Source organism: Coptis chinensis, chromosome 9 (genome assembly GCF_015680905.1).
Source record: "Coptis chinensis isolate HL-2020 chromosome 9, ASM1568090v1, whole genome shotgun sequence".
In the NCBI taxonomy this organism is placed as follows: domain Eukaryota; kingdom Viridiplantae; phylum Streptophyta; class Magnoliopsida; order Ranunculales; family Ranunculaceae; genus Coptis; species Coptis chinensis.
Genome location: NC_141464.1, coordinates 80,358,593 through 80,374,766, shown reverse-complemented (window position 1 = coordinate 80,374,766; position 16,174 = coordinate 80,358,593). Strand labels below are relative to the sequence as shown.

At 35.3% G+C, this 16,174-nt stretch overlaps 4 protein-coding genes and 1 pseudogene across 4 annotated transcripts; 1 reads left to right on the top strand and 4 right to left on the bottom strand.

The window, feature by feature from the left end:
- Window positions 1-129: 129 nt before the first annotated feature.
- Window positions 130-701, top strand: LOC147478534 (vacuolar protein sorting-associated protein 28 homolog 1 pseudogene; annotated as a pseudogene).
- A 1,672-nt stretch (window positions 702-2,373) lies between these two features.
- Window positions 2,374-5,350, bottom strand: LOC147478533 (mitochondrial import inner membrane translocase subunit TIM22-4-like). Its single transcript, XM_086584477.1, has 4 exons — window positions 5,058-5,350; window positions 4,084-4,274; window positions 3,924-3,996; window positions 2,374-2,786 (listed from the first exon to the last, which is right to left on the bottom strand). The coding sequence occupies exons 1-4, from the start codon at window positions 5,242-5,244 to the stop codon at window positions 2,704-2,706; spliced, it is 534 nt and encodes a 177-aa protein (XP_086440603.1). The 5' UTR covers window positions 5,245-5,350; the 3' UTR covers window positions 2,374-2,703.
- Window positions 5,351-9,721: 4,371 nt separating this feature from the next.
- LOC147478532 (uncharacterized) lies at window positions 9,722-10,312 on the bottom strand. The gene has a single exon (XM_086586259.1). The coding sequence runs from the start codon at window positions 10,310-10,312 to the stop codon at window positions 9,722-9,724; it is 591 nt and encodes a 196-aa protein (XP_086442385.1).
- Window positions 10,313-10,590: 278 nt separating this feature from the next.
- On the bottom strand, window positions 10,591-13,102 carry LOC147478531 (transcription factor MYB3-like). The gene is given in 4 exon segments (XM_086583822.1): window positions 10,591-11,270; window positions 11,272-11,281; window positions 12,035-12,164; window positions 12,293-13,102. Coding segments are annotated over 4 exon segments (879 nt in total). The 5' UTR covers window positions 12,426-13,102; the 3' UTR covers window positions 10,591-10,664.
- A 671-nt stretch (window positions 13,103-13,773) lies between these two features.
- Window positions 13,774-15,741, bottom strand: LOC147478530 (F-box/LRR-repeat protein At3g26922-like). Its single transcript, XM_086584184.1, has 3 exons — window positions 14,544-15,741; window positions 14,244-14,420; window positions 13,774-14,153 (listed from the first exon to the last, which is right to left on the bottom strand). The coding sequence occupies exons 1-3, from the start codon at window positions 15,555-15,557 to the stop codon at window positions 13,869-13,871; spliced, it is 1,476 nt and encodes a 491-aa protein (XP_086440310.1). The 5' UTR covers window positions 15,558-15,741; the 3' UTR covers window positions 13,774-13,868.
- Window positions 15,742-16,174: the final 433 nt, after the last annotated feature.

Here is a 16,174-nt window from a genome sequence, read left to right as displayed (position 1 = left end):
GTCAACTATTGTGCTCCTCTCGTTTTTTCTGGTTGTAGATTTCAAGCCAAAGTAATGAAGTATCATTGAACACTTGAAAAAAGAACAAGGGCCAAATACTGCACCTTTGGGTGCTATTAATAATGGTTATATGCGATCATTAGAGTAACTGAAAAGCTAGAAATGTTATAAGTTCGGGACGTCATCTCAATTCTCAACCAAAGAATACAAAACCGAATGTCTCATTGCCCAATTCAAAACCTTAACATCTTCGTTAAAGGACACTGTGCCTAGTGTTGAGCAGTTTATGGAAACGTATAAAATGGATTGCCCATTGGCGTTTAACCTTTTAGTGACTTCGAGTGTGCCCGCAACGGTTGAACATAGGGCAGTGGCGAGGGCGAGTGCGAGTAGTAATTCATCTGCTGCTAATGTGGCGGAATGTGTGCAGCATTTTATTATGGCCATGGATACGTTGAAGTTGGAAATGATTGCGGTGGATCAAGTTCATCCGGTGTTGGTTGATTTACTTAACTTCGCTTAATAAGTTGAGTATATTGCCTGTGGAATTTGAGGGGAGGAATAAGATGGAGGAATGGTTTGGGAAGTTGTCGAGAATGGGAGCTGCGGATTAGTTGACAGATCAGCAAGCTAGGCAACTGCATTTTGATTTGGAGTCTTCTTATGATTTGTTTATGGCTGCATTGCCTAGTGCAAACTAGTGCTATGTTGTAACAACTCACCTTTGGGCTAAATATGTTATGGTTGTATTGATTTTGAAGGATACATAACTAGTATAATGGTATATGATTTATGTTTATGTTAATGTTAGTTCTGCAACTATCCATGCTTTTGTTGTTAGTTCTGCAACTATCCATGCTTTTGTTTCATGATGTTTTTGTTGCAAAGGAAACTCTTAAGCTGGGAAATCATTTAGGTAGTGAAAAACGTTCTATATATATCACAAACAACTCAAGTTTTCTTCTGTTTGTATTGTGTTATCTCTGTTTTTATTGGTTGGGCATTTCTTCTGTGATTAGAAGAATTGAAATAAATTTTCTATGGTGCTTCGTCAGGAGAAAACAAGGACTAGTCATAGTTGTTAGGGGGGAAGAGGAATTGAGTTGTGGCAGTCCCATGATCAATAAACAACCACATTGGAACAATGGACACATTCCTAGTGGGCCAGTATTTTCTTCTGAAGTGCAAGGAATCAGGGACCACTTGTGTCCAAATTGATCTTAGCACTAGTAGACCCAGTAGTACTTCCATTGGTTGCATCAAATGCTCAGAGAGGGCTATGTTCTATAGAAAACTTTAGTTTGGGACTTTGGGGCTGGTCGAGAGGATGGTTTAAACTCGACTCACATTGTAAGTTTTTTTCATTAAAAACTTAAAGGATTCTTAATTGCGAATTTGTTTCCCTATCTTATAGGAACTAGAATCTTGGGTCCTATCAGCAGCAAATTTGCTAATAAAAGGCCGAAGATGATTTCATCAGACCACAGTTTTCTGTTCCACCCGCCCAGGTGTTATGACTGGCTTGGTTCCAGTTAATCCACCTCATTATAATGCAGAACATCAATCAAACATCAAACGCCAATAATTTTGGCTCTGCTAATTAGTTAAAACTGACCATGCTGACATTTTATGTACCACTAATCTTGTTTTTCAGTGGCAAATTTTGCTGAAGCAGGGGGGGGGGGAGGAACCTATGCCTTTCTTAGTGCAGAAAAGTGGGTGATCCACTGAATGCCTAAAAACGTTGCACGAAAAGAGTTTAGGACGCACCAAACTGGGTGATCGACTAATTGCTTAAAAATGCTGCCAGATTAGGACAGCCCAAAGTGGGAGTCTAAATGCCTCTTTAGTTTAGCCTACTCGCCCGAAAACTTTTGAAATCACCACAATTAATTATGTGACTTAGCACTCAACTAATCTTCAACTTCATACATACATCTCTCTCCAACGTAGAACAGCGAAAGGAGGCAACCCGAGTGCGTAACGCACAAGAATCATGTCACTATATCAACCCATTAGCTCCTATCTCCTGCCACTGAAAGTGGTTTAAGAGTTACAAGTGAAAGCTTGTTCTCATATAAGAGTCGAAGTTGGCATTGCAAACGAGATTAACAATATACTTAAATGCTCAAATCTTCCACCTTTCATCTCTACCTACTGCTGTTGGACCAGTACAGACTTTATCTATTATTTTGATCTCCCATGATTTCTACAAAAGATTAATATTTCAGTTCATAGGCTCTTAAATACACTACATGCACTGATTCCATAGAATGGTCAGCAGGTTACATACTGACATTTATATTATATCTTATTTCTTGAAGAGTTTACTTGATGCCTGTTTTTAGGGGATTTATGCAACTGCACCTCAACTGACGCAAAAATTGCACTTGAAATAAGCCAAAAATTGGAAATCTAATATACCGCACTCAATTACAAAAAGAATCGTTCAACATCTTATTCTTTCCCAACAGAACTGCATGTGTAGTTTCTACATATAACTAAAACTCCCTAGTTCAAAATGGGCTGAAGTATCAGCATGGGATGATACTTGTAATACAATTCAAATGCTTTTCTACAAAAAACAACAATAAATATAACTCGAGAAGGTTGAAAGAAATCTAGCGTCATCCTGGAAAACTGTTAATTATGAGTTTCTACCCTGCAGACGGTGTCCAAATTAGAACAGGGTACCTATTTCAACTAATGCCTTTGGATAAACTTATCAATCACGTAAGAAAATGCAGCAAAACCGGCGCATCCCAAGCATGCTGCCTGTGGACCACCTAAAGAAACATTTTAACGTTAGAGTTGGCAAATCTTTCAACAGGATAGAACAATTAAAGAAGAGATAACTTGAATGACAAATATGAAAGATAATAATTAAGTTCTTCATTGTTTTTCAACTTTCTTTTTACACTTCTAAACCATCTTGACAACACACTTAATAACAAATTGAAGCATCCTTTTTGGATCAGATTGTTATCTAACCCATTACTGGCTTCACCAGCAAAGCAAGGGCTTTTTTTTTTGCAATATTTGATTGTTAAAATTCATATCAGAAGTGTGACTTGCTTCATTAAGCGACTGCTAGCAGTTCAATTTACAAGAAGTAAAGGAGCCTCTAGACTAACCTAACAAGGTTACTAGTAATGACCTTCAAAGATTGAACTAGTGTTTCCACCAACTTTGGACAACAGAACAGGGAGCTCCTACGTCCCACTTTTTTAATCTTATGCCTATCCTGAGTTCCTACGACATATTACTCATATATCATTTGCCTCGTTCAAAAGCAAGTGATGACAAGCCACATCCTCCTACTCTACAGTATGAGCTCATGAGGAGAAGAAAGATTTCAATATCTTCAATAGGCCAACCCTAGCACCAAGCATAATATATATATAGGGATAGAGTCACTCCCGAGCCACTCCATCGACTTAAATATTGAATTAAGACCTGATTTTTTTGTGGATATGATGTTCTCACAATAGATAGCATGCCTACAAAATTGCATCCTATTTGGATATGTCTAACCTTGCAAAAACTAGTGTTCAATTTTGAACATTTATCTAACAGTCCAGAATTTTCCAATTCCATAATAATATTTGATTAGGTTAAACATATTTGAATGAGCCGACATTTTGTGGGCATGTTATTCATGGTGGGGAGATCATATCTACAAAATATCAGCCCTTAATTCAATTGGTATGATGAGATATGGCTTTGTACATTTTGGGAGTGGCTCGGGAGTGGGTCTATCCCTATATATATATATATATATCATTTTAAGTTTTGATATGTTTTAATGGTTGCAAGAACACAGTATCTCATATAATACAATAATCCAAAAAAATCTCATACTAACGTGCAATCAAAATTTAAAAGAATAAATTTCTGAAGCATGATAGAGGGATGATAGTTACCCTTTGCTGCCAATACTCCTCCAGTCACACATCCAGCCACAGTCGAATTTGTTATGTCGTGTTTCGCTCGTGTCTAATGACAAGAATCTTACTCTTAGTCCTAAATCCAACCAATACATCGTGACAAAATGAAGACTAATGACATTAAAGTACTACATACCTTCTCCATAACACCTTCAGCAGCTGAGAATACGAAACCCATCAAGGCAAAATTCTTGGCAAAACCAAGACTCTTCGTCCCCATTTGCTTCGCCGTATAAATAAACTGTTTCTTTGCACCCATTTGGTCTTGCGTTATAGGATTATCCAATGATCCCAAAAAGATACCAAATATCAATCCCATCCCACCTCCTACAAGTTACAAAAAACACAAACATGCAAACAGCAAAAAAAAGAAAATGTTAGAAACAAAAATTCATAAACCTTTTGCAATTATACCAAATCAACGAAAATTGCAATCTTATTTTCAAAAAACATGATATCAAAGAAAAAGATGAACGAAGTAGCTCAATTTACTCGTTACTAAAGATGCAACTTCTTGAAAACTAAGCTATATTTGCAAACTTTTCAGGTATTTCAAATTGTCAATACTGTTACAATCTAATATCTCAAAACCCCAATGTTTGGAAACAAATAGTAACACTTTACATGAAAAAAAAAATGATTTTGTAGATTATAATATCTCATTTTCAACTTCTTTTTTTATATTATAATCTCAAATATATGGATCCACCTATCTCTTCCATTACATAAAACAAAAGTCTCTAATCTAAAGGAGTACCAAAGTACAGTATTACAACTCTCATTACCACTAAGACTAGCTAGGTAATCCAGCAGGCCTATTCTGATCATTGCATCCTTGATAGTAACATAACTGTAATTGACCTTAACCAATTAAATAAGCAAATTCCTTCATGGACTCATGGTATAGCATGTGAAAAATATAAATGAGAAAATGAAACAGGTCTTAAAAGTGAGACATGTAAGCATTATAATTCCACATGTTCAACTTAATTAGAATGTAATACTAAAAAGTAACACACTTAAACAACTATGCAAAATGCCAGTTCTTAAAGAGGGTATAAGATAAAGAAAAACGAAAATTTTGATATAAAAAAAGGATCTTTACATTACCCATTACTCCAGCTAGTGAACTACGAAACCAAATTTGTTCGTTGAAGTCTTGTGCATATATATCTTCGGGTCTTGGTGGTGCTATTGGTTGAATGTGAGCCTTCCCTGGTTCATTTGAACCTGAAGGCAGTGAAGAAGTTGTTGTTGTTGGTGCTTCTGTTTCTACAGAAGAAGAAGAAGAAGCCATTTGTGCATACAGTAAAAAGAAGGTAAGTGTATATGGCGATTGGCGTGTGGACTGGTTTTTTGAGAGTGAAGAACAAGGCAAAGGCAAGAAACTAGAAAGAGAAAGAGAAAGAGAAAGTGTCCGTTGGTGGGCTTTTTTTATTAACGCAAGTCCAATATGAAAGGCCCAATATGACTGGAAAACCAATCGATGTTTCTACTTTCTAGTATTGACCTCAAATCCAAGAAATGTGGCTCACACCCCTGCCTTCCTAACCCATTACTCAAAACCTCCCCCATGTCGGCCCAACCCATTAAACCCCCCTATTTTTAAGTTTTTATGAAATAAACTCTCTCCTTTTGCTAAAGTAATAAAATTTCGGTCTATTTTTAAATTCCAAACAAAATTGATTTCCTTTTTTACCCTTTTTCTTTTCCAGCACACAACTCTGTTTTGGGGTTTTTATTCTCGCCATTTTTAACCAACAATGACACAAAGAACACACCGATTTCAATTTCGGAGTTGAGTTTTATTTTTAGCGATTTGATCTCTTCATTCTCACATCATTAAAGAATAAGGTTTGGCATGAGAGAAATCTTCTTATTTTAACTTTTGTTTTAACCTCTTTTCAATACACTTCTTTGAACTTTTGATTATCCTCTTTTCAATCTTCTTCTTTATTTTAATTTTACTTATTCTCTTCTTCGTTAGATTCATATCATTAAAATTTAAATTGGTGATATTGTCATGCTTTAAATGTTGAAAATACTGCATACCTATGTAAATATAGATTTACGGATATATGCATTGGAATACTATGATTAATGGATATGCATTGGTTGGGAGTATTAAGGAAGCAAAAGAGGTTGATTGATGAGATGCCTGAAAGAAATGTGGTTTATTGGAATTCTATGTTGGCGGGGGTATGTTAAATGTGGTGATGTTGAGGGGCACTTTGAGGTGTCTTACAACAAATGGCCTACACCGACTCGGTGGAGACTAAAAGAGGTAACTATCATCCATACTTGACCTTTCTATTTCGCTTAAACACATCTTGATTGATCAAGCCTGTGATGCTTATGAAATATTAGTGTATGGCCGAGTTTGCGAAGATATTCGTGGATTCTCTTAGAAGCGGGATATACTTGCTTAAAGTTAGTAGTATATTTCTCTCCATTACGTGTTTGTTCTATGTAATTGTAAGAAACAACTTCGCATGAAATAAAATTATGTATTAATCATGTTGATATGCATGGTTTTGGATGCAGTGGTCACAAAAGCGAGGGCTTGATTACGCGGATGCAAGGCTATTATTGACATGAAGGAGAAGGGCGTCCAGTCTACCCGGTGTCATGAATGATGAAACCTTGCATGAACATGTGGAAATGGTTGGCGGAACACTTACTTTCGGTTCGAGAATGTCAAGTTGTGTAACAAGGTGTTGGCAAGTGAAGACTTTGCTTTCTATCAAGAAGTGATTCCTGGTGTAATGTTTAGTATTGGAATCATAAATGAGGAGTTGGGTTAGTTCACTTTCGCCACACTCTCCTTATTTTTTCCTTGATGAAGATGCCCTTCCCATCGGCTGCATCATCCTGCAGCTTGCAGAGATTTTCGATTTTCATGTGAAAATTTAAATTTACATAGTAGTTTGACATATGAAAATTTAATTTTACATTGTAGTTTGATATATGAAAATTTGAATTTACATAGTAGTTTGATATAAGAAAATTAGAATTTACATATGAAAATTTAAATTTACATAATAGATTTGTGAAACAAAACATAATAAACGAAAAAACATTTGTACTATGCAAACTTAAATTTACATAGTCACTAGAGCTATGAAAACTTAAATTTACATAGTAACTTGATCTATGAAAATTTAAATTTATTTAGAAGAGTGTGTTTACATGCAAGTATGCAACACAAATAAGAAACTATGCATGATAAATTGTTTTCACATAACATTTCTTTGAAATTGACCAATCTAATATCGACAAACGAACTCATGTAATTTTATACAACTTTGTTAAAATGTATTTTCACCTGAAACTTATCTATGTAAATTTAAATTTACACAATAATTTGATCTATGAAAAGTTAAATTTTCATAGAGAAACAGATCATAACCTATGCAAAATCATTTTTACACAATATATTTTTGAAACAAAACAAACCCAATTTGTTTTACCAACTGAAAAGATAAAAGCAGGTTCCCATTACATCATTTACCAACAACACATTAAGCCAAATCAGCCTTTTTACATCCGAATTCTAACAATTGTAGTCATTACATCAAAGATCTAATAACAAATCCACCAAGAACTGATTAAACAAAAATCAACTCATCATTTCTTGCATTCTTCTTTTTTAGATCCCATATTCATTGTTGAGATATGGTCCTCAGCTCTAAGCCTTTTCTTAAAATCTGCTACAACCCCAAAGCGTAGGTAATGCGAGGAAGCTCTAAAAAGGTCTTATCACGACTTATTCTCGTTTTCCTTCATTTACAATGAGAGAAAACCAATTAATAACAAAGACTATCTATGCAAAGTTTAAAATAACATAAATAAATTAATACGCATAAAATTTAAAAGTCAGAGTAAAACTACTATGCACATTTAAGAATCTGAGTAAAACTACTATACAAATTTAAGAATACAGAGTAAAACTATCACCACATATTACACAAACATGAAAAACAGAAAGTAAAAACACTACATAAATTTAAGAATGTAGATAAAAACTACTACTTAAAAAATATAAAAATACATGGTAAAACTACTACATACACAAACATAAAATTCAGAATAAACCCAAACTTGAAATTGCAAAACTATGAAAACTATAAAATACAGAGTAAAATCAATAAACAAATGTAAATTTGTATTTACAAACTAACTTCGCATATAAAAATTCATTTTTTTCATACAAATTTCTAAAAATAGGATTAAAGGTTGAAGATTCTCACCAGATTTGGTTTGTTTGCGTAGTTTTTGGAGCAACCATCTTCTCAATTTCATCTCCATCTCTTCTAGAACTTGAAAGTTTGATTTTTTTTTTTTTTTTTTTTTTGGATTTTCAATTTTTTTGAAATTGTAGAGTTCTTCATTTCTCTTTTGTTGATGATTAAGTCACTTTATTATCCTAAACTATGTGAATTTAGATTTGCAAGAGAAGATATTTCAGATCTAAAAAGTTAGAGAAAAGGAAGTGAGAAGGAAGAGAAAAAATAGAAGGATTCACGGGTTCACGGATTTGTTAAGTGGGGGGTATTTTTGTCAGTTTCCTATTTTCTTAAAAGCAGGGAGATTTTGTGAGTTGTTACGATTTGAGGGGGTTTTAATGGACCGTATTTCTAACCAGAGAGATTAAACTCAAATCCTGACCTCAAATCTTTATTATTGTTTTGTTTTGAACTCGCTACGGCTACAAATTAAGAGACCACAATCTTATGACACGAGCATGCGAACCGTGCTACGCATTTGTGTTTTTTCATTTCAAATCTTTAAACTTGTCGCTCTAACATCTCTCTGATAGTATGATTTTTTGAATTCTAGTTATAATCTAAAAAATAATATAAAAACATTAGGAGGGATTGAATATAATTTGAGTGACGTAAATGAGATTTTCTAAATTATTTTAAATAATATGAAACTAATTCTAATTTCAATAAAGTGAGAGAGTTTTTGATAAATTGTTTAAAAAGGGGGAGCTTATTAGAATAATTAAAAGAGGTGGTTCTAAAATCATAAAATAGAGAGATTACAAATTTTCCTCCTAAAGATCCGGCTATCATATAGTGTAAAGATGGATAAGTGGATAATTACACCAAAACGGATCTTGGTTTTACTTTATGGAATTCTGTTAGTGTATGCATTGGTGCAGGATAGGGCTAGAGCTGGAGACGCAGAAGAGGCTGAAGCCAAAACTATTCTTGAAGGATTGAAGTTAGCACAATGGTTGCAAATCAATAAAATAGTAATATTGTCAGACTATCAAACTCTTGTTGCTGTTTTGGAGCATAGAGGAACAACGCTTTCTTGGAGAGAAGCGTCTATAGCTCATTATATATACTCTTTATTATCTAAATTAGTTGAGTATAAACTTTACTATGTTAATAGGACCTGGGAACTTTGTCGCACAGAGGCCATAGTTTAACTTTTAGAGAATGATGACCCCTCTGTACTGTTTCACCACGGTCCTTAGTTGAGTTGTGATGGAGTCTGTAATTTTGTAATCTTAGGGAGTCGGCTCTTTTTAAGAGTAAACTCCCTTTTGCTCACAAAAAAATAAAATAAAAAAGACCACAATCTGACAATCCACATATGATGTCATTAAGACAACAAGTACAAGACCTTAAACGTACAAAGCTTTAAGGTTTTATATTATCTATGGTTAATATATCACACTACGTACTATAGCTAGCGAGCTACTTAATTAAGCATATCAAAGAACTTTTTTTTTGGTAATCGCATATCAAAGAACTTTATAATTAGTAGAATGGTTCCTCTATAAGGCTAGGGAAAAGTTCCCAAGACATCTCACTGTCTCGATTCAACATGGCTTCTACAAATGAATTATTAGATGATGCAGTAGCTCCAAAGGTGTAGTTTGTCTCGGCAGCACTAGTCGTTGTTGCATAACTGCTATGAGGTGTATAGTCATTGGTGCTGTACCCTATGTCCCTTGCAGTTTCATTATTCATGTGGTTCCCATGGATTAATCCAGTTGATGACACCACATGTATGTCTTGCTGTTGCTGTTGATTAGGCTGAAGAAATGCGTCGTCAAGAAGAAATTCGCTCCAACTAAAGGGAGATGACGGCGTGTTTGGGATTTTAGCTTGGCAGGTAGAACCAAGTGCTTGTGATGAGTTTACTTGGACACTAGAGGAAGATGAGGATGCTGATGAAGAGCCTTCACTAAACAAATGGGATTGGATAGTTTCTTGGTTGGTGCGTCTTGAAGCTTCAGTAAAAAGTTTTATGGCTTGAAATTGGGCTAAAAGCTCCTGAGAGTGGTTGCTATTCATGCTGAAGGGCTTATTGAAGATTGGTTCACCCAGTGGCATCCGGATTCGCATCATTGAATGATTTGTGATGCTTGAAATGCCATCATATGGTTCTGGTTTTACGACAATGCATTCTTCAAGTCTCGATTTAGGGAATCACTTCGAGTGCCTGGTTTCAGTAAGCCACCAATGTTTTCATAGTCGGCAAGGATTTTTTTTTTTTTTTTTTAAAGTTAAGCTGGGACACCACCTATTTTATTGATAATCAACTTGTTATATATGGAGTTCCTGAGGCATCATCCTCATCCATACCTTCCCTAAGAGTATAGTCGAAGGAAGTTCGACAAAAACACAAATTCTAAGGCCTCAAGCCTAACACCAAATTTATTCAAAGTACACCATTACTAGAAGTACCTCATTCCACCTACTTTCCTTTTGAGAATTGTTTGGCCAAGGCTGAGTGATCTTTCGAAACATGCTTTTGGGCCTTATCAAACTCTCGGAAGAAGGTTCCACAATGGATGCAAGCAAATGTCTGACCCATTCGCTCATCCCAAATCTCTTTAATATAACCATCAAGATGCTTAACCTTTTTCCTAGCCAAAGAGAAAACTTTCTTCATCATGGCGAGAGTGGGATCATCAATTTTACCAGGAGATCGTTGAACGTGCTTCTTAGTTTTCTTTTTCTTCTCAATAGTTCTCCATTCATCTCCATTAATCAGAGGTGTTACTGCCAAAATTTGAGAAGTAACCTCAACAGAATCTTGAGGATGAGTGCCTTCAACTTGGTTTGTAGCAAGAACAATATGGTCATTGAAGAACTCATTCTCTTTCTCTCTACTGACCTCACCATTGATAGTATTTGAGCATTCAGCCTCACTTGTATTCACAAGAGCTTCATACATTTGACAGGGTCTGTGAGTAACTGGATCAATTCCCATTCCACATAACTTCTTCCTCAACTTAGTGTTCCAATGGTTCTTTACGTCCTTATGAGTTCTTCCAGGCAGTTGTTGTGCTATTAATTAAGGACGACCACCTGCACCACATAGTCATGAGATCAAGAAATATATAGAATTATTTTCCTCATCGGATTGGTTACAGGTGACCGAACAATTACTACAGTTGCATGTCTAGTTGTGTACTTGTAACTTGGCGTGATTGGAGGTTAAGTTTGTTATGATTTACTCTTACATGGCCAATACAACTTTTTTTCTGCTTTTAAGATGACATCGATCATGGAAACATACGCTGGTGGAATTGAATGTCACTGCCCTGAGCTTATTGTTGATATCTTATTATCAATCTATATGCCATACAGTGTAAATATCATAGACTATAAAGAATGGAATGAACATCTTTTCTTTGATAAGCAGACAACTGACTTACTTTTACTGCAAAATAAGATGATTAATTCTCGGAAGAAGCCCTCTGCTGAATACATTATTCTTGACTGATAATGTCTTATATACAATTGAATGATGGTGATTGACCAAATAAATCTGCAACTACATATATAGCTATGATGACCTATCACATAAAAAATTAAAAATCACATGATGTTTGATATAAAGACTAAAGCAACATCTATGAAAACAGACAAAAAGAACACACATTTGAAACCAGAATATCCTACCGAGAAACTTAAAATTCAGTAATAATACGTATCAAAAGTCCAAATTTACCAGTCTTTCATACCTTCATTATCCAAAGTTGTACCAGTACTTAATTAACGGCATCATGTCGGATATAACTGAAGTTGATAAATAAGAAATTCAGCAACTAAACTCACCTGCTACCTATGGCAGCATGAAGGCTGATAATTAACTCTTCTTCTTGAGATGTAAAGTTGTCATGCTTGAAATCAGGCCTTAGATAATTAGTGTACCTGAGCCTACAGCTCTTCCCACATCTTCTAAGTCCTGTCCAACATCCACGAAAGTTCATTGAAAAAGAGGGGTGGGGGGAATGTTAAGGTGATCTACTCATCTACATAGTCAACATATAGTTAGAATCAATTCCAACCATGCATATCAAGAAATTTTCTAACCTGCATTCTTTGGAACAGAAGTCCAATTACCGGGCCAATTCTCTGAAACATATGCACGTACCTTCGCATCCTCCTCTGCTGTCCATAAACCTCTCTTCACATTTGATTTATCACAACAAGGTAGTCTTCCCATCTCACTCAAGGATGTAATGGAAATTGAAAATAAGAAATGATAGATTGTGTTGAACGATGATGTAAGTTTAGAAGAAATACTTGTTCATCTTGAGTGACATGAATGACAGAAGGAGGGAGATATGTTTAAGCATTTAACAAGTGTGGAGGCAAGAAAGGCATGGGTTAACTTCACATTTAACTATAATTGCATGATAATGTCATTTTCTCTAAAACGGTTTGAAATGATATATCAAATAGAAATGCTTCTCTCTCCAACCCTTCCCACACCTCAAAATGCTTGGCTCCAAAAGTATTTAGTCAGGTTCATTTTGGGTGATCGAATTATTTGGTTAAGCATTAATCTAACCATGCAAATTACTTAATTTGATTTGTATTACAGACTAAATGGTGCCTCATGTAAAAGAAACAAGTTCTTTTAGCATGGAAATATTAAAAATCTGGTAAGCAATTTCTAAAGTAGTAACAAAGGCTCCCAAGCTTTTTGTTTGCACACGTTCTCTATGGGTGGAGCAGTAGCTCTGAAGTTCCACTGGAAACAACCTAATGGCTTGGATGGTGCTGTTCTGCTTTCACCTATGTGCAAAGTATTCTCCTAAAATAGGTTAAATTTTTTGATCTAGCTAGGATCATTGGGTAACTCCTTATACGATGTAATGACATAAATAGCACAATGAACTGATTGACCCTAGCATATAGAGTCAAATGAGAGTAGTACACAACTGTTTTCTAGTTGCAAGTGCATGTTTGGTCATATATCAATATATGAATCGCTGATTCTTAATCTTAACTAGAATATCATGAACTGTTCTAACTTATGATGGCCTAACTCACTAGACCTGCTTCAATGCCATAGTCAAAAATAGTATCAACTACTAAAAAACAGGGGTGGAACGAGAGAAGGGCAAACAAATTAAGGGTGTGCTGATCCATCAGAACTATATGTGGTCATGTTTGTGCATAAGCTGAAGATACCTGAAGAATAAGGGAGGGACAAAAAAAAATGTGCGACACCATGACCTGAAGAGCATGGTGAGAAAAATGACCGAAGATGACAACCATTATACACCACCAAATCCAAGGATTTTCGAGGAAAGATGTAAATTTGTTGGCTGTCTGTATTTCAAGTTATTGAGGCTTAAAAAAAAAACAAGCACTAGAACCCTCAGCTTATTGGTTGTTGTACGTACTACCTATACATCAAAGGAAGAATGTTGCAACCAGTCATATCTCTACAAAAATATGGGATATTGGGAGTGCACTATTTTGTTATTACTGGCAAAGACATGTTTCACCTATTCAAACAACCAACACATATAACAGAGGTTGCAGTGTTTAACCTATTCAAACAGCCAACACATATCTTATGTGTTCATGTATATATATAGTTCTTGGCAAGCAAACAAGTAAAACTAACAAAAACTATTTATTGTATCTTAGATTCTTAGCATGGTAAGACATATATTGCAGCATATGGTGATGGCCTCTGGAGACTTTGTAGGTTCTGACCAATCCTTTTTGCCATTTCAGAGACTGAAGGTGAGAATAGAATTACTATTTTCTCCAATGCTTTTGCATTCTTGATGAAAAACTTCAGCAGTTTCAGGTTATCATCCTCAGTACCCAACAAGCTCAAGCTCATCTCCAATGTCTTCAGATGATGAACAAACTCTATATTTCGCATCTCCTCCATTTCTTTGACTATAATTTTGTTATAAGGACGCCTCTCCTGAAAAATGTAAACAAACAATAATATTAGTTCAATATGAATTAAAAGATGCATGCGAGTTTTCACAAAATGGATTAATAGAATACCTACATCCAGATTAACGTGTTCCAGTTGCTTGATGACTAGCCTCTTCATATGAGGATTGCGCAAAAGCAAAAGCATGATTGCGTAGACATCAGCGTCGCACAAAAATCTAATAGACAAGTTCAAGTCCTCTAGATTACATAATGAAAAGGAAACATTTGTTCTCAGTATTTCCACTAGAAACTACACAGCCCAAAAAATCAACCATATTAGGTGTGCTAAGTAATGTGGTAATGACATCCAAAGACAGAAAAATATAGTTAACAGCATGAATGAGAACAAATGAAATAAAACTATGTAAAATACCGTCAAAGATGCACTGCATATGTTTAAAACTCTGGCGTGATCTACACAAGGAAGAAGCGCAGCCCCAAAAACATGTAGAGCCTCATGGTTACGATTCGCATTGTTACTAGGACATGTAAGTGTAATATTTGCCACCTGTAAAGATGTGAGAGGGCCCAAAGAAAATTGATGTATAACACCACCAAACCATGTAAAGGATTGGAGATTAGGGGCAGAAAGATTAAATGATTCCAGAATAAGTGGAGAGGCAAAGTTGCTGACGTATAGGGTCTTAAGTTTGTCACAAGAAACAATGAGAAACTGCAAAGCATTCGTATCCATATTCGTATCCATAATATTTAATGTTTCAAGTGACCAACTTGTGACATTGAGTGTTTTGTACCCAAAACAATAGTTCAGAGTTAAGGTTTTCAGAGAAGGACATCGGGCTAGAACCAATGCGCTTAAAGGATCATTAGGCAGATTAACTGCTATCAAAGACAAGCTTTCAAGATTGGTCAGGTTCAGGCAACAAGGAAGTTTAAGTGATGATCGGTAATTCATATTCAACTTTAATATCCTTAGTGATGGAAGAGTGAAGATGCCGATGGGAAGGTTTTGAACAAAACCAATATTCAGCACAAGTTCTTCAACCTTTAACTTCATCGCGTTAAGAATCCATGTCTCAAGTCGATATGCTGAAACAAGGTGAAGTCCACACTTTAATGCAAAGCGTTTTAAGGTTAGTCCACGACGAAGACTAAACAATCTTTCCACAAAGGCTAACAGAACTCTACCACTTTTGGTGTCTTCCTCATCTATGTTGAGTTTCAAGTAAGGGATAGTGTAACATAAGTATCTCCATGTCCTCAAAGAAGTGCTCATTCGCACAATGTCTTTCAAAGAAAGGAAAGAAACAATGTAATGGATTATGGATTCAGGAAGATCGACAATGGTTGTTTTATGATAAACAATCTGGGATTTATTTTGTGTGTCTTGAGGCATCAGTCTTGGTAACTTGCTGTTTGTATCCATGGCGCAAATATTCAAGAGATAAGAATGGTTTCTAACTCGGTCTTATAAAAACTAATGAAACCGACGAGTGAAAGAATGTGAAAGAAATTTTTTGATCTATGAACGAGTGAGTAATAACCAAAAAAATATTAAACTTTTACCGATGAGAAAATATTCTTTCCTATAAGCGTAAAAGAGAGGTAGAGTGGAAGTGGGAATGAGAAATCAATGGTTATCATTAGTAGGTCTGTGTATCCAATTCTAAAAAGGTTTCTTGTTTCCAATATTATAAAAACTGTATGAAGGCCTGTCAAGCCCAATATGTAATAGGGTTTTTGTGCTTAAGTGTTTGTTAATCAAAAGGTCTTTTAGCATGGAAATATTAATAATCTGATAAACAAGTTTTAAAGAAGTAACAAAGCCTCCCAAGCTTTTTGTTTGCGCACGTACTCTATGGGTGGAGCAGTAGCTCTGAAGGTCCAATTGAAACAACCTAATGCCTTGGGTGGTGCTGTTCTGCTTTCACCTATGTGCAAAGTATTCTCCTAAAATAGGTTAAGATTTTAAAATTTTGATCTAGCTTAGGATCATTGGGTAACTCTTATAAGATGATTGACAACCTCTGCACACACCATATT

What these genes read in the sequence shown, in the direction of transcription:
- LOC147478533 (XM_086584477.1), bottom strand. Translation starts at nt 5,244, where the DNA reads ATGGCTTCTTCTTCTTCTTCTGTAGAAACAGAAGCACCAACAACAACA. An exon ending in CTGAAGGTGTTATGGAGAAG is followed by an intron (nt 3,997 to 4,083) that starts GTATGTAGTACT and finishes TCTTGTCATTAG; the next exon opens with ACACGAGCGAAACACGACAT. An exon ending in AGGAGTATTGGCAGCAAAGG is followed by an intron (nt 2,787 to 3,923) that starts GTAACTATCATC and finishes ATGTTTCTTTAG; the next exon opens with GTGGTCCACAGGCAGCATGC.
- LOC147478532 (XM_086586259.1), bottom strand. Translation starts at nt 10,312, where the DNA reads ATGCGAATCCGGATGCCACTGGGTGAACCAATCTTCAATAAGCCCTTC.
- LOC147478530 (XM_086584184.1), bottom strand. Translation starts at nt 15,557, where the DNA reads ATGGATACAAACAGCAAGTTACCAAGACTGATGCCTCAAGACACACAA. An exon ending in TATGCAGTGCATCTTTGACG is followed by an intron (nt 14,421 to 14,543) that starts GTATTTTACATA and finishes TGGGCTGTGTAG; the next exon opens with TTTCTAGTGGAAATACTGAG. An exon ending in TGGAACACGTTAATCTGGAT is followed by an intron (nt 14,154 to 14,243) that starts GTAGGTATTCTA and finishes TACATTTTTCAG; the next exon opens with GAGAGGCGTCCTTATAACAA.